This window comes from Leopardus geoffroyi, chromosome E3 (assembly GCF_018350155.1).
Source record: "Leopardus geoffroyi isolate Oge1 chromosome E3, O.geoffroyi_Oge1_pat1.0, whole genome shotgun sequence".
Classification (NCBI taxonomy): Eukaryota; Metazoa; Chordata; class Mammalia; order Carnivora; family Felidae; genus Leopardus; species Leopardus geoffroyi.
This window is the reverse complement of record NC_059340.1, coordinates 39,348,036-39,372,329: the sequence shown is the minus strand read 5'-3', so window position 1 is coordinate 39,372,329 and position 24,294 is coordinate 39,348,036. Positions and strand designations below refer to the sequence as shown.

Below are 24,294 nucleotides of genomic sequence, written 5' to 3'. Positions count from 1 at the left end.
GGGAGGCGGGGCGGGGGGGGGGGTGCAGTGGATGAGAGCGATGGTGTTTAAGGGGACAAACTTGTAACTCATAGTGAATAACCCATAGAGATCTAATGCACAGTATAATGGATATAGACAATACTACTGCGGGGTAATTATGTAATTCGATAAATATCACTGCATCAGCAGTCGTATTACAATATACAAACGTATCGAAGTAACATGCTGTATGCCTTTCACCGACACAATGTCACACGTCAGATTTATTCAATTAAAAGAAAAAAAGAACAAGTGAAATGATCCCTCAAGGAAACAATGGAACGAATTACAAATGCAGAATATTTCTGGCAAACTGGCCCCCCGTCCTTCAGCATCATTTTTAAAAGCACCTGTAGGGGGCGCATGGCTCTAGAGGAAACTAACAGCCCCATGGCCGAATGAAGGAACCTTGACTGGAGCCCGGATGGGTGGAGGGGGGAGTAGGGATGCTCTAAAAGATATTCTGGAGTCAGCTGGGGAAATTGGAATATGGATGGGACACTAGATTGCAATGGAGCTGACCATTAATTTCTGAGAAAGGATTCCAGTTTTGTGGTTTGTGGGAAATGCCTCTATTTTGGGCAGATGTTGAAGGGTTTGGAAGGAAGGGGGCCCGAGGGTTCAGCCATACTTAGGGATAGTAAAGGCAAATGGGGAAAGTAAAAGAACTCTTGAATCTGGGAGATGGATGTGTTGACGTCCACTGCGTTGCTCTCTCAAAGTCTCCGGAAGTTTGGCAGTTTTAAAGACAAAAGGTGGGGGGGCTGGGTGGGGAGTGGGGATTCATGCATGGGATTTCTCCTTGACCAGACATCTTGACTCTCACTTTATGGCTCTGGAGGTGGCTCTCAGCGGTCAAGGCCACGACCACCCAGCTGATCAGGGCAGGGCTGAGCACCCACTTGGTGTACCAATCTCCTCCCCTCCCAGGTTCCACCAGAGACTGAAGGCAGGATGAGCCAGAGAGGTGAGATGGGGGCGTGGGTCTCCAGATGAGAGACTAAGGCTTGCAGAGATCTGCAGAGAACTTGCAGAGATCGGTGACAGATAGGTCTGCAAGGCCAATCAAAGCTGCCCTGTCCACCTCCGAGACCTCTAGTGGGTACACCCTTGGGAGCTGGGTGAAGGGCAGGAGAGGCAATCATTTCTTTCATTCCTTTTTTTTTTTTTTTTTTTAATTCTGGATTCTTCCTTGGTCTACCCTTCTGGAAGGTATCCATCCCCAAATAGCAATAAAAAGTGGCTCTAACTGGCCACCAGGGGGCACTGGGTCCACAGGACTGACCACGGACCCATCTCTCCTCTCAGACCAGAGGGTTCTGTAGGGCCACCCACTCTTTCCTTTTGGGGTCACCCAGATCTACGAACAGGGAGATGCCTCAAGTTCAGCCTCACCCCCAGGGGGACTCAGTTCGGTCCTTCAGCACAACCCGGAAGGCTTACGTCGTTCTGCACAGGCCAGCACCTCGGCTCCAGAGTTTTGAAGCACTTTCCTCTCTTAATTTGGGCTGCAATTATTTTACGGACACAAAAACCCAAGTTCCAACATCCGTCTGCCCTCCCTGCTCTCTGGCCTCAGGGCTACCGATGATGAGCTTCTCCCAAACCTGTTCCCCGAGCCCCACGCCAGGGACATCCCAGGCAGAGGGACATCACTCCCCACCACCTAGAGACAGCAGAGAGGTGCCCGCCACCTACAGACCACACCCGGTGGGTGCTTGGACGCTACCAACTGCTGTTCTCGTTACTGCTGGGCAAAACCACAAGGGAGCGCAGCTAACAGTCATTCCCGTCACGGGCCCGCCTTGGCAATGCGGCCGGGGGGAAGTCAGCCTCGTCAAGAGCTTTGGACGGTTTGTGGAGGAGCCTCCTTGTTGCAGGGCTGAGGGCGGAAGGGACCTCCTGTTCTGGTGGGGGGAGTGAGGCGCGGTGTGACAGAACAGAGGAAGAGCGGGTTTTATACCCGGCCCAGCGCTTGCACCTCAGAGAGGGAGAGCCCGGGGATGCTGAAACAAAGGCCCAGGGTTACATCCTGGCCACCTGCCCCCGGGCAGCCATGGTGGCTCCAGCCTCTCTCCAGCCCCCCTCCCCGTCCCTCCTTCGCTCGACCCCACGGGGCGCCTCTCACCCCTTGACGTCTCTCTTCAGGGATCCCCCGACACACCAGCAACCTGCATCTACCCGTCCGTGGTCACGCTGGGCCACGATCATGGCTGAGGGTCTCTCTCCCCTCCACCTGCGAGTAGGAGCTGCGTCTCGAGCACAACCGTTCGCCTCGTGCTTGAAGCGGCTTCCGTGTGTGTTAGTAGAAGTAACACAACGAGGATGGCCGCCTGGCAGCTGTACTTACTGAGGAAAGCACTCGAAACCGGTGCAGAAAAAGTCTCTGATAAGTGTTGAAGAGAATGGGCTTTTGTCTCACTCTTTGGGCAGCAGGAGCGAAAGGAGAGAACCGATCGCGTGTGACCAGCAGCCTCGTGATAATAGCTGGCAGGTACTGAGTGCTGATCTGGAGGGGCTCTCAACTCAGGCTTGCTTCATCCACCCCCAGCCCATGGGGTGGGTTATAATTTCTCCATGTGACAAGCGCAGAGGCCACAGTGGGAGCCGACGGGTGCCTTGCTCAAGGTCACAGCAGGGGGAGCCAAGATTTTCTTTAAGGTGAGAACACTGATCTTGACCAGGGTGCAAAAGCTCGGAAACAGAAAAGGACCCAGTTCCCCTCCCTCCCGGTGCGATTTGCCTAGTCTTAGCCAGAATATCACGGCGCGATTCAGAAAAAATAAGGAGATTCCGAGTTCTAGCCCTCAGGCCTAGACACAGGCAGGGGTGCCCGGAAACCTCAGGTGAGGTGGTAAGGCTTGAAAGAGGAGGAATTTAAGGGAATTTGGCTGCAGAGCCTCTCCTTCCCACCCCCCAGTCTCCAGGACAAAAGCTCTGTTCATATGCACATCTGTGGGGGGTGAGAGCTCTTCAGCTACCCTCCAATATTCGACCAGCTTAATCTGGAGCCCAGCGAGGTGGGAGGCAAGGGCTGGACCAGCCCGGGGTGGCAGTGCGGCCGCAGGACCCACCCAGACAACGGGAGAGCCCCGAGCCCGGATCCTTGGCCGGGGACCTTCCCTTTCTCCCTGGACACAGCTGGCAGGAGAGTCACAGGCTACTTTTTGTTGGCCAGGCTCCCCTCCGGGTGGTGAGCTGAGTCCGGGAGGCCGGCCGTCCACCTGGGGACACATGGAGCCTGCCTGCCTTCCCCTCCCCAGTGGGTACCGCAAGCCCATGTTACAGGAAGTCCCGCCACCCTCCTCGATGGCCCCAGAGCTGGCTGGCACTGGGCTCCCAGCATAGACCACCCACATCCTTCCAAGACTTTTTTCTTTTCCAGTTTCCCAATCCCCCATCCCTTCGCTGAGGCCCAGGTCCCTCTTTTCCCTCCAAGCTGCTAGGAACCCCTTGTGTCTGTCCTGGCAGCCTTTACCCCAGGCTTCCTTGCAACTCACCACTCGGGGTCCCCACTCCAGAGGGGGGGGGTTGCTAAGGGTTCTTTGAGGGCCCCAGGGCCAGAGTCAGCCTCAGCCAGACTGGGAGAGGGCTCCCGGAAAATTGAACAGGAAGTTCCCAGCTCTGGTCCCATCCAGGTAATGAGGGGGCTTCCTAGAGTTAACCCTTAACCTCCCAGTTTGGGAGTGGGGTGGGGAGAGGGAGGGGCCAGAGAAATGAGGATTTAGCGGCTAATCCAGAGTCCAACCTGGGACTGAGTAGGAGAGTCTAACTCCCCCTCCAGGTAAGAACTCACCCCCCCTCATCAGGACTTGTCCTGTTCTTCTTGGGGGTGTCTGTCACCCTGTACTTTCTGAGGGGATCAGAGCTGCCATTTTATTTTATTAAATTTTTTTTTAATGTTTATTTATTTTTGAGACAGAGAGAAAGAGAGCACGAGCGGGGGAGGGGCAGAAAGGGGGGGTGGGCAGAGGATCCGAAGAGGGCTCTGCACTGACAGCAAAGAGCTGGACGCTGGGCTGGAACTCACCAACCGTGAGATCATGACCTGAGCCTAACAGACTGAGCCGCTCAGGCGTCCCCAGAGCTGCCATTTTAAAATGCCTATTGTGTCGTGGGGCTCTTTGCTGGGCATTTCATTCACGCCACAAATCTTTGCCAAGGGCCAGTTTTGTGCCAGGCACAGTTGCAGGGGCTGGGGTAAGCAGGAGGAACCGGCCCTGACTTCAGAGGGCTTACACGCCCGTGTGCCGAGCAGTCCCGGGCTAAGAATAACACAACAGGATCACGTGATGGGGGAAGAAAGGGCGCCATCAACACCAACAAAGATCTTCCCAAGAATCCTGCCGGGTGGCTTTTATCCCAGGTTTCCCAAACACGAAGCAGGGGCTTCCGGGAAGGGAAGTGACCTCACCACTGGCCTTGAGCCCAACTCGACCTCCAAAGTCAAGACTGCATTTGCTCTAAGGTGTCTTTTTGGGTCGTGCTCTTGGGCGGCCGCAGCCCGGCGGGCGTTTTCCTCGTAGGAACCTGCGGTTCAGAGCCCGCGGGCACCCTCGCGGTGTCCTGTTTTGGGGACCCGGGACACCTGAGCTCGCTCTGGCTCCTCAGCCAGGTGGTTGTCTTCCTGCACTTAGCACCTGGGATTAATCTTGTTCCTTTATTTTCACTGTCTAGTGTGGGCCTCACTGGACTACAAGCTCCCTCTGGACAAGTGGTGTTTCCCTTATCTGCTCCGCGTCCTCCACACCTGGCCCAGAGCTGGCATGTGTCCAAACAGACGAAATGGCTTAGGAGGCGGCCCGCGAGACCCACAGCACGTAGAGTGTGCAGGCGCCCAGCCCCGGTAGCCCCACCGCAGCCCACCTGCTGAGCGAGGTCGGTAAACCCCGCCCCAGGGAGGAGCCTAGAAACTCCACCTCCTGGGCGGGGCCTGGAGCTCCACCACCGCCCACCTCCTGGGAGAGGTCGGGAAACCCCACCCCAGGGAGGAGCCTAGAAACTCCACCTCCTGGGCGGGGCCGGGAGCTCCACCACCGCCCACCTCCTGGGAGAGGTCGCGAAACCCCACCCCAGGGAGGAGCCCAGAAACTCCACCTCCTGGGCGGGGCCGGGAGCTCCACCACCGCCCACCTCCTGGGAGAGGTCGGGAAACCCCACCCCAGGGAGGAGCCTAGAAACTCCACCTCCTGGGCAGGGGTCGCAAAAGCCAACCCCCGGGCGGAGGCGCCTCCCACACCCAGATCTGGACCCCTCCCGGCTGTCCCTGACTTGCCCCTTCCCGCAAGACTGACCTGCTTCCCCGTGGCTGTGGCTTTCGAGGACGTGGCCACGTCTGAGCCCTGGGTGTGGGGACAACCGGGCCTGTACGGATATGATTGGGAAGAACTGCTAAAACGTGGCCTCCACGGGTAAGGATCGGGGCGCGCAGGGAGGGCCTGGGGAACTGGCTCAGCCGGAAGGCTCGGTGTTCGCTGTTAGCACTGACTTTCAGGCCTCCGACTCAGACATGCTACCTTTCCTGGAAATATGTCAGAGAGGTGGAGACCAGCTCCATTTCTAAACCTGTGGCCGAGCATGCGCTTGGCCAACAATCCTGTTTGTTGCTGGCCCATCGCCGTTGTGCACCATTTCATTCATTCATTCATTCATTCATTCATTCATTCCTGCGGGAAATGTTTGCTTCCCTCCTGTGTGTCTGGTACTGTCCTTGACCCCAGGGACCCAGTGCCGAGTGAAACAGACAAGTGCTGCCTCCATGAGGCTTACAGTCTGGGCAACGCCAGGTCACCAAAGCTGGGATTCCTTTGACTCCTCTCATTAACTAAAGTTACTTTGCAGAAAAAAAAAGGGCTTATTGAACGTTGAAGTCCCTTACACTCCCCTCTCCCAGCATTACTCAGTAATAGACGAAAATTCTTGTGAAATTGCTGGGTTGTTATTTATTTCCACTTAGTGAGTGATGAACAAATCTCCAAAAGAGAGATTTTTAATGAAAATCTACCCATTTGGGGTATATTTCAATATCTCCTAAAATTATCTCGAAAATGCACACTTAAACTATTCTAGTTATTACCTTGGAATTTTTTTAACGTTCACACCAAATTACATTTTTAAAAAAATATTTATTTTTTGGAGAGGGGAGAGCACAAGTTGGAGAGGGGCAGGGACGGGTCGGGGGGGTGTCAGAGGATCCCAGGAAGGCTCTTCACTGACAAGCTGACAGCAGCAAGCCTGATGTGGGGCTCAAACTCACGAATGGGGAGATCATGACCTGAGCTGAAGTCAGAGGCTCAGCCGACTGAGCCACCCAGATGCCGCTAATAATTATTTTTTAACTATGTTTTAAAATTTTAATTCCAACATAGTTAACACACAGTGTTATAATCAGTTTCAGGTGTACAACTTTTCTTATTAAATGTGAAAAAGACTTCAGGTCTAGTATCAGCCAGGCCAGTAAGAGCGCCTGACTGATGGAACCTTCCTTCCCCTCTCATCTTTTAAGAGATTTCAGGGGCACCTGGGTGTCTCAGTTGGTTGAGCGTCTGACTCTTGCTTTTGGCTCAGGTCATGATCTCACGGTTTGTGGGTTCGAGCCCCATATCAGGCTCTGCGCTGACCGCACAGAACCCGCTTGGGATCCTATTTCCTGTTCTCTCTCTGCCCTTCCCCCACTCGCTTGCTGTCTCTCAAAACTAAATAAATAACCCTTAAAAAGAGACAGAGAGAGGGGCGCCTGGGTGGCGCAGTCGGTTAAGCGTCCGACTTCAGCCAGGTCACGATCTCGCGGTCCGTGAGTTCGAGCCCCGCGTCGGGCTCTGGGCTGATGCCTCAGAGCCTGGAGCCTGTTTCCGATTCTGTGTCTCCCTCTCTCTCTGCCCCTCCCCCGTTCATGCTCTGTCTCTTTCTGTCACAAAAATAAATAAACGTTGAAAAAAAAAATTAAAAAAAAAAAAAAAAAGAGAGAGAGCTTGCAGAAGAAAGACACGTTTTCCTGTATTTTCTATTTCTGTAGGATTCCTCCAGTTAGAATAATTCAGGGCAAAGGGGAGAAATCCTTCTCCAGCTCAGGGAAAGATGGCTGTTAAAACCTCTTCTTACCATGGTCACATCCTCTGCCTTCTTTTCCTTTGCCTTTCTGTTTCTGAACACACCAGCTCGATCCCACCTCGCCATGCTGGCCTGGAAAGGAGGCTCTCACCCTCACCCTTTGTCCGCTTCTCTTCAATCTTTTTCTTTTCTTTCTTTTTTTTTTTTTTAACTTTTCCAACGAGTATTTATGATTAGTTAAGCCATGCTTCAGGATCCCAGGGTGGGGATCACCATGTACCCAGGTCCCCCTTCACTGCCCTAGGAGAAGGATGGAATACAGACGAGAGCTGCGGGGAGCCAGTTCAGATCTTTCCGGGAAACGTGCCTTCCGCCCGGCGGTCGTCCCAGGCTGCCACCCAGGACATGGGGCAGAGGGACTTGTACACACGCCGGTACCATTCGCACACGGAGACCTCACCCCCTTTAGCAGTCATCGCCTTCTCACAGCGGTGGAAGTCTAGGTAGTTTTGCCAGGAGTTCCGGGTCTGGCTCTGGTTGGGGAAGCGGCTGTCAAAAGGGGCGGTCTGGTCGTTCTTGACTTTGGTCTTGATGTCTTCTGCCGTGGTGCTGAGTCCTAAAGACACCCCCGAAGCACCTCGCGGCTCAGTGTGACCCTCAGCAAAGACCTCCTCTTCAATCTTAAACGGCCGTCTCCTGGTGGAAACCACCCTTGTTGAAGTGTCCCCTCCCAGCGCGCTCTGTTCCCGTCCCAGCACCTGCCACAGGCTGTGATTCACTTGCTGCTTTTCTGTCTGCTTGGCTCTTGTCTGTCCCCGCACGGGACTGGCAGCCACACAGCGTGTGTCAGCGGGTCACTGGTTCCCAGTTGACCGCTCAGTGGATTTGATCTTCTGTCTTCCTTCCTTTTTACCTATCCTCTATCTTCTGTTTTCCCTGTTTCTCCCGTTGTCTCCTGTCAGCCTTCTTCACCAGCTTCGCTTTCTTTGCCTGAGCATTAAATATTGGCACTCTGCACGGCTCCGGCCTGGGGGCCTCCGGTGACCTTGGGTCTGCTCTGACCCACCCCTGTGTAATCCACTGCCTGTGTGTGTGGGGGGGGGGGGGGGGCTGGATTTAGTGATTCACTTCTAAGAAACCGAATCCAGCAGGAGGGAGGGGTGTCACTTCTGAGATTCTGTTGTAAACAGACTGTGGCTTCGTCTTGGGGGCCCTCAGATGCGCGCTCTCTCAATCTCTTGCTTGCTTACCCTGGGGGAGCCATGTCTGAGGAGAGGCCCTTGTGGTGAGGGACCAAGGCCAGTCACCTTGGACCCTCTCCCCACAGTCAAGCAGACAAGTTGACCATAGCTATTGACCTGGGCCTAGAGGCACCCAGTTAAGCCCTGGAGGGTACAGAAACCATGGGATGATAAGTATTTATTTTAAGCTACCATGTTAGGGGATCATTTGTTGCACAGCAATAAATAACTAATATACCTCCCTTTTTGGTTTCGTAGCCACTGTGGCCTCAATAACCATTCTCAATGCCAATATCCTTGTATTTGTATTTTATTTCTCAACTCTTTGGGTGTCTCATAAATGCCCCCAAAGTCTTCATTTTCAAAGCCAAACTCACACGGCCACTTAAACGCAAGCTCCACGACAGGGGCTTCGTTGTCACGCTCTGCTGTGTCCTCACTAAATGTGGATCCGATGAGTCTTTCACATCAGATTTCTGTTTCTGGTATTTTCTGTTTCGGTAAATGTGGTACAGTCCATTCGGTCACGCAAGCCAAGAATTGGGATTCATCCCGGATCCCCTTGAGTTACCTCATCCTACATCTCATCCGTCGCCAAGTTCCGTACGTTTTCCAAATCTGCCTGCTTCTTTACTTCTGCTGCTGTCATCTGAGTCCAAGCCTCCATTGTCACTTGCCTGGACCATAGCAATGGCCTAACTGGTTTCACTTCATTTACTTTTTTTTTTTTTAACATATATTTATTTTTTACAGAGAGAGACAGAGCCTGAGTGGAGGAAGGGGCAGAGAGAGGGAGGGAGACACAGGATCCAAAGCAGGCTCCAGGCTCCGAGCTGTCAACACAGAGCCTGACACGGGGCTCGAACTCACAAACTGGGTCAGGAGCAGGGTCGGGGGTGGGGGGGGGGGGGGCGGCAGGGAGATCATGACCTGAGCTGAAGTCGGATGCTTAACTGACTGAGCCACCCAGGTGCCCCTCATTTACATTTTTTTTAGGTTCATTTATTTATTTTGATAGCTGACTCGAGCAGGGGAGGGGCAGAGAGAAGGAGAGAGAGCATCCCAAGAAGGCTTTGCACTGTCAGCACAGAGCCCAGTGTGCTCTCGAACCCAGGAACTGCGAGATCATGACCTGAGTGGAAATCAAGAGACAGATGCTCAACCGACTGAGCCACCCAGGCGCCCCTTTTTCAGCAATTTCTACACCCAACATGTGGCTCGAACTCACAACCTTCAGATCAAGAGTCGCACTGACCCTACAACATTGTCTCTACCAACTGAGCCAGCCAGGTGCCCCGAGGAATTCTTCATCTGGCCTTACTCCACAGTGGGAGACTCAATCCATGTTTTTGCTTTTTCCCTGAATGGTTTATTTCCTGGTGCATTATTTGTTCATCCTACTGTGGCTAGACAGTTGGTGGGTTTTGGTTTGGAGTTACATGTAATAGTTCTTACATGTCTCTGGTGACCATAAGTGTGAGTTACTGCTGGGTTCTACCCAGGAGTGAATCGCTCTGTCACAGCATATGTAGATTTCAGCTTTAGAATATTCTGCCACTTCTAGAGAGCCTGTCCGGTTTCCCCTCCCACCATCTATAGATTCATCTTGTGTATTTCTTGCTCCGGTGCTAGGACCAGCCGTTTTTCCAAGGGCCCTGATTCTTATCATTAGCTGATTTCCCCCCCCCCTACATTATAAAGCATTCACAAGCAATCCCTATCAAAATAACACCAGCATTCTTCACAGAGCTAGAACAAATAATCCTAAAATTTTATGGAACCAGAAAAGACCCCAAATAGCCAAAGCCATCCTGAAAAGGAAAACCAAAGCTGGAGGCATCACAATTCCGGACTTCAAACTGTATGACAAAACTGTAATCATCAAGACAGTATGGTAGTGGCACAAACACAGACACACAGATCAATGGAACAGAATAGAGAACCCAGAAATGGACCCACAAATGTATAGCCAGCTAATCTTTGACAGAGCAGACAGAATATCCAATGGAATAAAGAAAGTCTCTTCAGCAAGTGGTGCTGGGAAAACTGGACAGCGACATGCAGAAGAATGAACCTGGACCACTTCCTTACACCAGACACAAAAATAACCTCAAAATGGATGAAAGACCTAAACACAAGACAGGAAGCCATCAAAATCTTAGAGGAGAAAACAGGCAACAATCTCTTTGACCTCGGCTGCAGCAACTTCTTACTCAACACGTCTCCGGAGGCAAGGGAAACAAAAGCAAAAGTGAACCATTGGGACCTCATCAAGATAAAAAAGCTTCTGCACAGTGAAGGAGACAATCAGCAAAACTCAAAGGCAACCGACAGAATGGGAGACGAGATTTGCAAACGACATATCAGATAAAGGGTTAGTATCCAAAATCTGTAAAGAAATTATCCAACTCAATACCCAAAAAAACAAATAACCCAGTGAAGAAATGGGCAAAAGACATGAATAGACACTTTTCCAAAGAAGACATTCAGATGGCCAAGAGACACGAAAAAATGCTCAACATCGCTCATCATCTGGGAAATACAAATCAAAACCATAATGAGATTCGACGTCACACCTGTCAGATGGCTAAAATGAATAACTTAGGCAGCAACAGACGTTGGCAAGGATGTGGAGAAAGAGGACCCGTTTTGCACTGCTGGTGGGAATGCAAACTGGTGCAGCCACTCTGAAAAACAGTATGGAGGCTCCTCAAAAAATGAAAAATAGAACTACCCTATGACCCAGCAATTGTACTACTAGGTGTTTATCCAAAGGATACAGGAGTGCTTATTCGAAGGGGTACATGGAGCCCAATGTTTATAGCAGCACTATCGACAATAGCCAAAGTATGGAAAGAGCTCAAATGTCCATGGACTGATGAATGGATAAAGAAGATGTGGTGTATATGTCCAAAGGAATATTACTCGGCAATCAAAAAGAATGAAATCTTGCCATTTGCAACAATATCGATGGAGCTAGAGTGTAGTATGCTCAGCGAAATGAGTCAGAGAAAGACAAATACGTGATGTCACTCATAGGTGGAATTTAAGATACAAAACAGAAGAACATAAGGGAAGGGAAGCAAAAATAAGATAAAAACAGAGGGACATAAAGCATAAGAGGCTCTTAAATACAGAGAGCAAACTGAGGGTTGCTGGCGGGGTGTTGGGTGGGGGGATGGGCTGGATGGGTGAGGGGCATTAAGGAGGACACGTGTTGGGATAAGAACTGGGTGTTACATGTAAGTGACGAATCACTGAAGTCTGTTCCTGAAATCGTTATTACACTCTATGTTCACTAAGTTGGATTTGAAATGTAAATAAATAAAACAAAGCATTCACAAAAATTGAATTTTTAAAAGGATGAGATCAAGTAAAAACAAATGGAAGCTCTACATTTTATTCGTACAAAGTGAAGTAAAAAGAATGTAAAAGATTCTGAGCAGGGACCACGTGGCACGCAGAGGAGGGAGTCTGAGGGCTGGGAAGTGAGGGGGGGGAGACTGCCATAGGACGAAGGGCTGTAAATACCAGACTCCTGACTTCCGTACCTGCCAGCGAACACGCCTGGCCTAGTCGCACCCACGCTGGCCTGCTCTTTGTGATCGTTCACTTCTCTGACTCTAGTGAGTCCTGTTCTCCCCTCCCTCGGTCTCCCTTTGAAACCGCGGTCACCTCTGCACAAGTCGGAGGGAGCTCAGCTCTTTTCCCTGCTGTCAGCAGTTACCGAATGAAATCTGCTTCCCCTCCTTTGATGAATGGTTGTTTGGTGCTAAGGCGCTGCATGTTTTCTTTGTGTTTTTATATTTAATGAGCTATGTGTCACACAGAGGGAGCGGGTCAGCAGCAAGGGCCTGCGCGCAGACAGCCTCAGTTTCCCCACAGGGGACGCCGTATGTGTCCCGCCCCGCAGTGTGTGTCCACCCTGCGGTCCTCACCCGCGCCGGCTGTCCCCACGCACGGTGCCCAGAGGCGGGCGCCGCCAGAGAGCCGGGAAACCGGAAGTTGGGATGGGGCAGCCGGACGGGAAATGCGGGCACACCGGCCAGGGGCAGGCGGCACCAGGGTGACCCTCCCCCCATCGGCCGGCCAGTCCCTCCCGGGCGCGGACGGGAGGGCGCGGGTAAGGCGACGGGGCGGAGCCCTGGGGAGCGGGATGGGCGGAGCCACCGGGAACCAGCCAATCAAAGGTGTGTCGCGTGGGCGCGTGGGCGGGGCGGCGTCGTTGCCTCGGCGACGGGCTCCCGGCGTCAGTGTTCCGCAGACTGCCGGGCTCCTGGGCCTCCAGCTGGTTGGGACGAGTGCCTGTGAGGCCGCCTCGCGTCCAGGGACGGGGTCACGGGCGTGCCGCCGCCCCTCCGGGGGTGAGAGGGCCGCTGGCCGCGTGAGCGCCCACGCCCTGCTCTTAGTGGCCCTGGGGGTTCTTCGTTATTTTCTTCTTTAAAATATTTTTACTCTTGGGGCCCCACCTATCTGCTTTCCTTTTCTTCTTAGTCAATGGTTAACATTTGCTGTGTTGTTTACTCGATGATTCCTGTTTTTCTTGGCCTTTCTCACGTTCCTTTATTCCCACCCCTCCCCCCCTCCCCCATCTTCTCTCCTTCCTAAGGCTTGATCTCGCCATTACCCTGTCTCCAGCCTGGCTTATCAGCCTTAATTAGTACAAGCTTTTTTTTTTTTTTCCTTTAACGAACGTTTTTCTTCTTATTTCAGATGATTTCTTTTTCTAGTGTTTATTATTCTGAGTGCTTTTGTAAGACCTGAGTCCGTTCTCAGGCCAATCTCTGAAGGTCGATCATGATTTATTTGCTGAAGGTGACCTCTTCATAAGCTCAGTGAAGCCGCCAGTCACTGGAGTTGGCCTTCCTTGAGTGTTCTCCCTGTCTGAAGCTCAGATAAGCACTTCCATCCATGGTAGTTATCCTTGTGACAGGCTTCGGAGGTGAGTACATCTCTGGACTGGTGCCCTGTGAGCTGGACAGCAGGTGTTGTCTGCTGGGGTTGTACAGAGTTCTTAGATTTTTTTATTTTAATCATGAACATTTAAAAGTTGGGACATTTCACATAGAAATCTAATTCTTCTTCGGCTTCTCTTAAAAAGTCTTTAAGCTTTGGCAATACTGAGCCCCCAACTGCCCCCTTTGAATACAGTATGATTTCTTGAGGCTCTGACTGCCATCTTGCATCCAAGCCACTCGTCACATGCTGTGCTGCCTGCTTGCTGGAGGTGTTTAGAGTTTTGATCTCTGCTTTGCTTATTGACTCATCTTTCCGTGGTGCTTTTCTGAAGTCTTGTAGGGACTTCAATTCCCACACAGCAAATATGACATTTGCTTCCCCCTAGACCTGCTCAGTCCTAGAGCCTAGACCGTGGAAGCGTTTCCTCTCCCGTTCAAGAAGGGGCTAATGTCTGTCATACAGTAGGTGCTCAATAAATATTTTCCGAACCGTTAAATAAATGTTGAGACTTCATTTGGTCCAGTTTAGGTGATCCCGTGGTAGGATCCAAACCGCTCGGCTTCCCCAGAGTCCTTGAAGTGGCCCCTTTTGTCTGGTAGAGAAACATTTGCCCAAGAGTCAAGACGTATCCACATTGTTGGGACTCCGTGCACTCTTGGAACTGCCACTGACATGGCCTCAGGAGTGAATTCCCTTACTCCGGATGCTTGTCATGCTCCTTGTTGATGGAGAAACACTCACAGAATGAATAGTTCGTCTTTTCCACAGCCCCCTGTCACTTTCCAGTTTATAGCTCGCTGGCTTGAAAATAGTAATTTTTTTAAGTTTATTTATTTTTGAGAGAGAGAGAATGCATGTTTGTGCGAGAAGGGGAGGGTCAGAAAGAGAGGGAGAGGGAATCCCAAGCAGGCTCCGCTCTGACAGCAGATAGCCCAGCGCGGGGCTCTGTCTCACAAACTAAACTGCGAGATCATGACCTGAGCCGAAGTCAGACGCTTAGCCGACTGGGGCACCCGGGTGCCCCTGGCTTGAAAATACTCCTGACTTTTGCTACAACTGTGTACATCCCTCTTTACCTTGAAGATTAAGATGCCTGGAAATAATGACCAGAGACAAACCCCAGGGGTAACGTTTTTGTTCATCAGAGTGACAGTAGAATAGATCAGAGTCCTAAAACACATTTAACTCCAAAAGCAGGGTTGCAAATTCAAAATGCTGCGGAGGCAAGTGTAGATGAAATGCAGCCACATGAGAGCAGGCCCTGAAGGTGGGGAATATGAGTCCAGGGTTGCCCAATGATCTGCTTGTTTTCAAGAAAATCGATTTTATGAGAACTCTACTCATTTTTAAATGTTAGAAACAAAGTTTTAAGGAAATTAAACCCCTGTGAGCCCACAGCATGCCTATAGGCTGGTACAGGGGCCAGTTGTGCCTGGTCCTGGATGAAAGGACGCGTCTCAGAGGACTCTGATGGCCGCAGGCCACGGGCATGGAAATGTTTCCTGGAATCTGACCCCAGAGCTGGCCCCACTCCTTTCCTCTGACCCATGTGCCCTGCTCAGAGGAGAGATGGGTTCTTCACCCTAGAAAGCGAAGCGTAGTCTCTGTCCTCCATTTTGGGAGCCTTAGTTCTCAGGTCCGAATGGAAAACAAAGACTAAGTGGTGGGGTATGCAGTCCGGGCCCCTGTCGATATAGCTGGGTCAGACCCTTTTACCCCTGCTCTCCCTGGCCTTGAGAGGGAGCTGGGGGAGAGCAGATCTAGAAAAATCAGATTGGTCCCACATCTTTCCAAGCTGTGGGGCATGGGGTGGGGGGTGGTGGAGAGGAGAGTTCCTGGGCCTATCTATTTCCTAAGTTTGCTCTGAGGGAGAGAGAACTCCGTGCCAGTTTTGGGGAGAGCCCAGACGACCTGACCTGCTCACCAGCCTGGGCGCCTTACGTGAAATCCAGGACCGTGAGAGACCATAAGACCTTCAGAGGCTCTGTGTGTTGTGAAGGACCATCGTGCCCCCCTACCAGAAAAGTGCCCTCACTCCTGGGAGGACAGCCGCAGTGCCTTCTTTGAAACGTCAAATATCTGGTCCTTCCACAGAATTTGTTTTCCCATCTCCGCATCCTGCTCTACTGGTAGCACAAGAACGTACCAGGTAAAGCGATCGTCAGCTGGCAGTGCAGATCTAGGACTCAGGTCCCTGCCTAGCGCAGGTGCAGCCCAGCTCCGGACCCCAGCCCCGGAACGCTCGAAGCTGGGAACCCTGTAGGGCTGCAGCTGCGTGGGGAACGGGATATGGGAGGGACTTCCTGTTGTCCCTAATCCCAGTCTCCACCCGGCTCCCCGGCCCGGTGTAGGCTGTGGAGTCTCCCTTCCCGGGGGAGGGGGCCCCCAGCGCCCGAGGTGCCCCCTCCGCCTCCACTTCGGTGAGAGGGGCGCTGGGGGGGGGGCGCCTGGATCCCGAGATCCACGCGGGTGGCCAGCTGGCGGGAGGGGACGGGGTCAAAGGTGGAAGGCTTCAGGCTGGTGGGGAGAGAAGGGGGCCGGGACCCAGGTTCGGGAAGGGGAAGGACGTGGGCCATCCAGGCCTGCGAACAGGATGGACTCTTGTCCCCGTCGGGTGGTTACCGCTGCAGGGAGGGCTGCTGAGACGGGGCAGCTCAATTTCTGGATCCCAGGCGGCGGAGTCAGGCTGAGCGCAGGCTGTGTGTGCCCTGCGTCTGGGAGACAGGGGGGCCCAGATTCCTCAGCTGAGCCGGCTGTGAGGGGTCGGGTCACACCCAGCACCTGTTTTGTACGGTCTCTGCAGACCTTTCGGCTCCTGATGACAGGAGACCCAGATGCCGAGTCAGCTCTGGCTTTCCCTAACTGGTTGCTCTGAGATGCAGAGTTCTGGCTTCAGCGACAAAGGGGATGATACAAAACAGCATTCTGTCAAGTGAGGGACCAAACAACACCAGAGAGAATGAGGTCACCAGAGGCCATCTGGGGAGGCTTTATTTCTGATTGGGACCAAGCGTGGGTCTGGGCTTGCGTGGGGATTTCCAGGGTGCTTTGGAGGTGTCCAGGAGACGATGGCTGACTTACATTTCTGCTCTGGGAGGCTCCTGGCCAGAAGCTGGAGGGGGCTTGGCCAATAAGAAGGAGAAACGACGGAGCTGTGCTTTCTACCTCTGAGACAGAAATGTCTGCAGACGGCAGAGCCGCCCAGGCCACCCAGGACGAGGAGAGAGCCCGAGAGGTATGAACGGGGCGCTGGGCAAGGGATGCATGCCCCGGAAGGGACTGGAGCGGGAGGGGGTTTTCAAGGTAGGGTGTCTACGCCAGTGGAAGACTTAGACTCACTGGGGCGGATGGGGGTGATGGGAGGAGTTGGTGCTGTGACGAGAAAGTTCTTGCACTGGGAATGGACAGCCAGAGAGCTGCTCGGCTCTGCCTGCTGAGTTCAGGAGTCTGTCGGCCAAAGGCTACATGAAATAGCGGGGAGCCTGCGTGGGGGTCCTACTGGTGAGGTTGTGCCCAGCGCACGTGGGGGAGCCTCAGTTTACCCTCCTCTCCCTCCTGCCTAGCACCCCATCTCCTCTCTCCCTGGGTCTGAGCACCTTGTCTCCTTCCTGTACCTGTTGCCCGTGTGTGTAATGACACCCTGCGGGAGGACCTGGGCCCCTGAGCTTGGGATCAAAGGAATATGAGTCAGCTGCAGCCAGGTGTGTGACCTTGGGCAAGTCCCCTGGCTTCTGGGAACCAGGTGTGTCGTCCATAAAATGTATACCCTGTGCCTGCCTGCTGCTGCCACCTGTCTCATCCAGATCATTATTGTAACATATGCAATAACAACACCCACAGCAACCAGAACCTAGATCAGAGAAACAGATCGCCTCAACGAGCAGGTGTAAGGACAAGCACAAATCAAGAGCAGATCTCCCTCAGCTCATCATGGGCTTACATCCTCATAAACCCGCTGTAAGCTGAAAATATTATTAAGTGGAAAATGCATTTAATACATGCTCTACTGAGCATCAGAGCCTAATCTCACCTACCTTAAACGTGCTCAGAACACTCAGAGCAGCCTACAGCGGGTAAAACCACCTAACACAAAGCCAATCTCGTAATTTAGTGCTGAGTATCTCACGTGATGTACTGAACACCGTGCTGAAGGAGGAAGACAGAATGGCCACCAGTTTGTGGTCATTCACGCTCGTGACCACGCGGCTGACCGGAAGCCATGTCTCCTGCCGCCTGGCGTCCTGAGCGAGGACCGTGGTACACATCGCTTAGCCCAGGGAAAGGGGCAAATTCAGACTTCGAAGTGTGGTTTCTACCCAATGTGTGCCACTTCTGTACCATCATAAAGTCGAAAGCTCGTTAAGTTGAGCCGTTGAGAGTCAGGGACCATCTGCGTTACGTCTCGCACTTTCGTACAGTAGAAGGTACAAAGACGTGTCAACACTGTGTGCTTTCGCTTCCACGATGCCTTCGTAACACCCACTGGGCCTCGCACGCCCCTGACATTCTCTCCTGCTGGATTCTGTCAACTCGCACAGTACAGTTATAGTAATTATTTCTGGCACCGCTCCGTGTTTATCCAGAATGTTCCAGAGTAGGCAGCTCTTTCTCACAGGGGATCTGTGTGTGAGGCAGAGTAGCTGAGTTTTGGAGGCTGCCTGGCTCGTGTGGCTCCCAGGCCCTCCAACTCCTGGCCTGAGGGTCTTCCCTTTGGGGCTCTGATATACACAGACGTGGGGGAGGTGTGGAGAGAGAAGTCTGAGTTCTCAGCAGAAGCCTGGCCAGTCCCTGTGCTGTGGGTGATGATGAGGCCTCACCGGGAGCCCCCCAATGCAAAGGAAGTGACTTTCCCAAAGCTCTTGAGGCTTGTGGGAAGGCGGTGCCCACTCAGGGTTGAGCGGCGAGCGAGGGGCTGGTCTGGATCAAGCCCCGGTTGCCTGACCTTCCCACCCGAGGTTGATGTGAGGAAGGGACGAGTTAGGAGGACCCTGGAGAACCCTGGACAAGTTGCGGTGGGTGGTGCTGCAGGGGTGAGCCGGGAGGAGGTCTCCTCCTGTCAGACGAAGGTGGGCACAGGCCTCGGCACAGTTAGAGGTACCCTTGGACTTGTTTCTCCAAACTAAAAAAACTCCAACTTCCGTGACCGAATTGAGTCAGGCTGGAAATGGCCCAGGGCCACATGATACCTCCCTGTCATATTCAGGAAATGGTGGCCCTGGGGCTGACTCGTGAATCAGATACACCCGGAGTTCAAGTGCTGGCTGAGAATTCACAGGCTCTGTCATCTTGGGCCATGGTCGATCTCTGAGCCTGGGTGTGTTCGTTTCCTATGTCTGTGTAACAAACTGGGTGGCATAAAACAACTAGAATTCGTTCTAAGGACACTGGTCGTTGGAGCTAGGGCCCAGTCTAAATGCAGAATGATTTCATCTCAAGATCCTTTGCTGATTACATCAGCAGAGACCTTTTTTTTTCCAAATAAGGTCACATTGTGAGGTTCCAGGCAGACGTGAAATTTGGGGGACACCATTCAGCCCACCGCACTTGGTGTCCTCTAACATGAAAGGGGAACCGTCCACACTGCTGTGGGAGGTACGAGGCTGGAACGGGGAGGAGACACCTGCTCTGTGGGCACCTGGCCAGCCCGCCCCTGGCCCGGCCTCGAGCCTCCCTTCCTTCCCGTGCTGTCCCGACCTTGTGGGGGCGAACCAGGCACGTGCGGGGCCCCAGGGCCGGGAGAAGGAAGCAAGGCCAGCAGTGAGTTGCATTCGGGTGTGTTTGGCCACCTGGGTGTCGGCCGCTGCCAGGCCCCTCGGGTGTGGGGCTCGGCTGCGTCTCCCATTCTCTGCCCAGGTGCTGATGGGGGCTGTCATTCCCAGGTTCCAGGTCATGGGCATCCTCGTCAAGAAATGCTTTCTGAGTCAGAGGAGACGGTGCCTTTGGAAGCTGCTCAGGAGTCTCCCCACATCAAGACGGAGCCGGAAGAGCCACAGCCTGAGGGGGCATCGCAGGGGGCCGGGGCCCGAGGAGAGCAGGGCTGGGTGTCCCTAAGCCAGGGCTCTAAGGACAAAGCTCTTTTCCTGCCCGGAGGAGGTGAGGAAAGGGATGGAGAGGGGCGCGGAGAGGGGCCCCTTCTGGGTGGCAGCTGTGGGGAGAGGTGGAGTCTGGTGCAGAGGCGGGGAGGGCACGAGCTCTCCTGCCACGGAGAGGCCTGCACGTGTGCGCACCTGCCCCCGACACGCCTCTCCCGCACAGCCTCGGGGCCTCTGACTGCACAGAGGCTACTGACCCTCTTCCTGGGTCAGGTCGGGGTGCAGTTTGAGGCAGCGGTGGGTGTCCCTGGTAGGCGGGGCGAGGCGGCCGCCCTGAGCACCTCTGTCCTCTCTCAGCCCTCCCCTCCCCCCAGATCTCTGTGCTGTCTCGTGAGGGGAGGACCAGAGACCGGCAGATGGCTGCGGCGCTCCTCACCGCCTGGTCCCAGGTGAGTGTCCCCGTCCAAGTCCAGGGCTGGAGGAACAGCAGAGGGATGTGGAGGAACCACATCGTCCCCTGGATGCGAGCGCCAGCCCGGAGGGTGGGGGCTGCAGGGGAGCGTGCGTGGAGACCCCGAGCTTCGCCACACGCTTGTTTCTGTCTCCCGGGTTGTACACAGCCGCCTCGTTCTTGCCCCCGCGAAGCCACCCTCGGGCGGCCGGCCTGCTTCACCAGCAGACGCGAGGGCGGGGCTCACTCGGGGCAGCGGGTCGGGAGCCGGGTCGCCTTCCTCTTGGAGCCATGGTGCCCCTCCGGGGGGTCCTGGCGTGTCCTGGAGAGTGGGCGTTTTGTGTTGTTGCAGATGCCGGTGACCTTCGAGGACGTGGCCCTGTACCTCTCCCGGGAGGAGTGGGGGCGGCTGGACCACGCGCAGCAGAACTTCTACAGGGACGTCCTGCAGAAGAGGAACGGGCTGTCCTTGGGTAAGGGCCGGGTCGTGCCCGAGGTGGGGCCCTCCCACTCTTACCTCCTCCTCCCCTTCCAGGGCGCGAAGTCCTTCTTGCCACTCCTCTGGACCGCGCTGTTCCACGGCACCTTCCTGGTGAAGGACGTGCACTCCAGCTGTGCTGATGTGGTAGCCACGAGCCCCCGGGCCAGATGTGGCCACTCAGCACGAGAAATGTGGCTGGAGCTACTTTTTATTTATTTATTAATTTCACTTTAATCAGCGCAAACTTGAATTGAGGTAGCCCCATCTGGCTAGTGGCTCCGGGGGGGGGGGGGGCAGGACTGACCTGGGGGTTCTGCTCCTGGCTCTTCGGAAGTGCTCGCTCCGCTCCAGCTTCCTGCCCCTCCGAGCCCCGTGTGAGAGGTGTCTGAGCGGACACCGGTGTCTGGGCTCCGCATCGGGAGCTGCTGGCCGGGGGGTGGGGCGGGCCACGGTCAGCTCCTCTCTCCAGGCCCCCAGACCCCTTGCTGTCTCACATCCACCAGAGGGGCCTGTCCTCTTGGAGAGGACATTTTTCTCACGGTAAGTAAAGTCCCAGCACTTTTTTCAGACTCTGCTTTTCTTGGCAGAATTCTACGAGGTCAGATGGGAAACTCAGAGCACCCGTTCATTGACTGTCATTCATTCATTCATCCAGTCTGTCTGTCTGTCAGTACACGTCAGTTGCACACTGGCTAGTCCAGTGGACCTGGGGGCTTGGGAATCCCCCCTTGACTCCGATGGTGGGCCTCCGGGTCTGGGCAGCTCAGTCCTTTAATTATCTCAGGCTTGCTCACCACCCACTGTTAACCATGCCCGGGGCACAGACCGGCAGGTCCAGGCAAGTCCTGGGAGATCACAGGGAACCCAGCACCCATTTGCAGCCCATGGCAAGCCTCACGGAGGCCCTACCCACTGGTTGGTCCAACGCATTCCTTTCCCGGTGCAGGGCTGGGGTCAGGGCGTGGAGGCTGGACTCCTCCGCTCTCTTACTGACTTGACCAGAATCCCCAGGCTTATGCCCCAGGAGACTTGGTCAGTTCGCTTTTGGTTCCTGACTTGTGGGTGGTCACCACAGCAGGCCTCCTTGCCCAGGCCCTCCCACTTGGCTTCCTGTCCCCCACCGCCCCTCCTCCGGGAGCCCTTTCTGCTCACGGTCTGGGAAGGTGCAGGAGCGGGAAACATTGCTGGGCCGCTGCTGGGGGCCTGTGTGCCATAAGGGGGTCGTGGGCAGCTGGCCTCACGCACCCCCTCTCCCGTTACTCCTGGCGCTCGTTCAGGGATACTAGATGGGGCCCAGCTCAGCCCTGAGAGGAGCGTGTCTGGCAGTTACCCCAGAACCTGCTTCCTAGAGACGGGTGGACACCTGACCCCAAGGGATGTTTGAACTCGCTTAGTTTTACCCCACGTGTGCAGAGCTGTGTCCTTGGCAGGTGGGGGTGGAGAGGGGGTGTCCCCTGCTGTGCCGCCTGGTGACGGAGCGCAGCATCTCTTGTCTCTTTTTGGCCAGGGTTTCCCTTCAGCAGACCTTTCTGGGCCTCCCAAGGACAGGGCAAGGGTGAGGCCTCGGGCTCCTGCCGGCAGATGGGAGATGAGGAGAAGACAGGTGGGTGCAGGGGTGGCAGGTGGGCGGGGCGGTGGGGTCACTGCTGTCACTCCCAGGCGCCCCTCGTCAGCCTGGACTCTCCGTTTCCCCTGGGGTTCAGGCACAAGGCCCTTCCGGGGAGGGCCTTCAGCTCCCCGTCTTCTCCAGGGGGTGGCTTTTACTTCCAGGATCCCTGCTCTTACCTCCATCTCCAGAGTCCCCCTGGGTCCCTCACCAAAGTCTCTCTCTTGCCGGAAACCCTCTTTCTCCAGGAGCCATTGAGGTGGGGAAGGAGGAGCCGGCCCCATCCCCGGCAGCCCTCCGGGACGCGACGTCCTTCCGAAGCAGGGTGGGGAGAGCGCAGGGGAACGGCCTGCCTCGCGGGCAGCAGGTGGCCAGCGGCCAGAGCTCAGGGGCGGCCAGAGACGATGCGCAGCCGGGCCCCCCAGACGAGAGGCCGGCGAAACTGGCCCCGCCCGATGCCAGCCTGGCGAAAGCCCCGGAGGGCCGCCTCCCAGAGAAACCCAGAGAGGGGCGGACGGCCACCCCCGAGGGCAGCGAGGAGGGCCTGGCCCCCGACGGGGACGCGGGCAAGAAGACGTACACGTGCGAGCAGTGCGGCAAGGGCTTCAGCTGGCACTCGCACCTGGTGACACACCGGCGCACGCACACGGGCGAGAAGCCCTACGCCTGCACGGACTGCGGCAAGCGCTTCGGCCGCAGCTCGCACCTCATCCAGCACCAGATCATCCACACGGGCGAGAAGCCCTACACCTGCCCGTCCTGCTGGAAGAGCTTCAGCCACCACTCGACGCTCATCCAGCACCAGCGCATCCACACAGGCGAGAAGCCCTACGTGTGCGACCGCTGCGCCAAGCGCTTCACCCGCCGCTCGGACCTGGTCACCCACCAGGGCACCCACACGGGCGCCAAGCCCCACAAGTGCCCCATCTGCGGCAAGTGCTTCACGCAGAGCTCGGCCCTGGTCACCCACCAGCGCACGCACACCGGGGTCAAGCCCTACCCGTGCCCCGAGTGCGGCAAGTGCTTCAGCCAGCGCTCCAACCTCATCGCGCACAACCGCACGCACACGGGCGAGAAGCCCTACCACTGCCTCGACTGCGGCAAGAGCTTCAGCCACAGCTCGCACCTCACCGCCCACCAGCGCACCCACCGCGGCGTCCGGCCCTACTCCTGCCCGCTCTGTGGCAAGAGCTTCAGCCGCCGCTCCAACCTGCACCGGCACGAGAAGATCCACACCACCGGGCCCAAGGCCCTGGCCGTGCTGATGCTGGGGGCGGCGGGGGCCCTGGCGGCACCCCCGCCGGCTCCCACTTAGGAGGCGGGGTGGGGGGGTGGCCGTGGGGGAGACGCGGGGGCTGCGTGAGAGGGGGTGTGGGCAGGGAGAGGGAGGTGCTGGCATGGGAGCGGGGCATGACCGTGGGGAGGAGCTGGGGCGAGGCGCAGGCACGCTAGCTGCGAATTAAAGGCCTTGGAGTTCCAGCCACCGCCTATGCTCTGTCTCGTGGGGGCCCCGGTGGTGACGCCGACTCCCGGGGCTCCCTGAAATCCTGGTTGTGGGGCTTGGGTACTCCCGTCCCCAGCCTTGACCTGGCTTGGGGCCATTCCAAAGCATCAGGACCCTAAGTCTACAAGCAAAGGCTTCTGGGCACAGAAACCTGAAGCCAACCAGCCACTTCTGAGACCGTGGGTCCCCCTGCCGGGGCGGTCTGCTCCTGCTGCCATCACTCTTGTCCCGGGCACATTGACTGCTGAGCCCTGGACCCTCCCCGGGCTCTTCTCTTTGGGAGCTGGAGCAGGGCTGAGCCAGCATGGAAGCTCCTGTTCCTTGTCTGGTGCTCTGTCTCCTGTCTCAGGCACCGGAAGCCTTTTTGTGATTGAACATTTTCCATCTGCTTCCACTGGGGCCCAGCCGCAATCCAGTGAGGATTCCTCCCTTAACAGGGACCACTGGCCCTCCTGGTGCCTTCAAAGGCTGCCGCCAGCTCCCTCTGCTACTTTTCACCTCCTTGGCCTCTTCGTACATGTCTTTTATAATTTGCCCTATCTGCCTCTGCCTGGGTCTTCTACTCTTGGCCTTCTGGTTTTTGACCTCTGTAGCTTCTATTTCCCATTCTTTATTTTTTTTCCCCCCCGGGGAGGAATGGGCTCAGCCGCTTATTATCCAAGATTTGCAGCTCGGCTCCCAAGATAACATTCACTTCTGTCATCAACTGACCTTGAGGACATCTGCTTGAGGGAGGCTGTTGAGGCTCCACCTGCTTCCATGGATCAAGCTCTAGGGGAGCTTGGACAGGAGACTGGACTGAGAATAGTAACAGCTGCCAGTTAAGCGGCTGCCTGCCAGGTGTGAGACCAAGTGCCGTGTATGTATGTCGCTTCTACACTCCATAACTCTGAGGAGTGGATTCCATCCCAGTTCTGTAGATGAGGAAACTGAGGCTGAGAGAGAAATC

The 24,294-nt window shown here is 55.2% G+C and overlaps 2 protein-coding genes across 7 annotated transcripts; one reads left to right on the top strand and one right to left on the bottom strand.

Moving 5' to 3' along the window:
* The first annotated feature begins 5,253 nt into the window (after nucleotides 1–5,253).
* Nucleotides 5,254–23,316, top strand: ZNF205 (zinc finger protein 205). Of its 6 annotated transcripts, XM_045461114.1 has the most exons (10): nucleotides 12,926–13,254; nucleotides 15,366–15,420; nucleotides 16,369–16,506; nucleotides 17,112–17,228; nucleotides 18,755–18,863; nucleotides 19,151–19,364; nucleotides 19,661–19,752; nucleotides 20,107–20,227; nucleotides 21,743–21,838; nucleotides 22,090–23,186. In XM_045461114.1, exons 5-10 carry the CDS (start codon nucleotides 18,831–18,833, stop codon nucleotides 23,154–23,156), a joined length of 1,623 nt encoding a protein of 540 aa, XP_045317070.1. In that variant the 5' UTR covers nucleotides 12,926–13,254; nucleotides 15,366–15,420; nucleotides 16,369–16,506; nucleotides 17,112–17,228; nucleotides 18,755–18,830; the 3' UTR covers nucleotides 23,157–23,186. The 6 variants fall into 6 exon arrangements, with proteins under 6 accessions (XP_045317068.1, XP_045317067.1, XP_045317070.1 ...); XM_045461113.1 differs by lacking the exon at nucleotides 17,112–17,228 and having other exon boundaries at nucleotides 12,927–13,254; XM_045461112.1 differs by lacking the exons at nucleotides 12,926–13,254; nucleotides 17,112–17,228; nucleotides 18,755–18,863 and adding an exon at nucleotides 5,254–5,432 and having other exon boundaries at nucleotides 22,090–23,316.
* On the bottom strand, nucleotides 7,282–8,979 carry LOC123589091 (cytochrome c oxidase subunit 6b-1-like). The gene is made up of 2 exons (XM_045460731.1): nucleotides 8,894–8,979; nucleotides 7,282–7,896 (listed from the first exon to the last, which is right to left on the bottom strand). The coding sequence occupies exons 1-2, from the start codon at nucleotides 8,977–8,979 to the stop codon at nucleotides 7,416–7,418; spliced, it is 567 nt and encodes a 188-aa protein (XP_045316687.1). The 3' UTR covers nucleotides 7,282–7,415.
* Nucleotides 23,317–24,294: the final 978 nt, after the last annotated feature.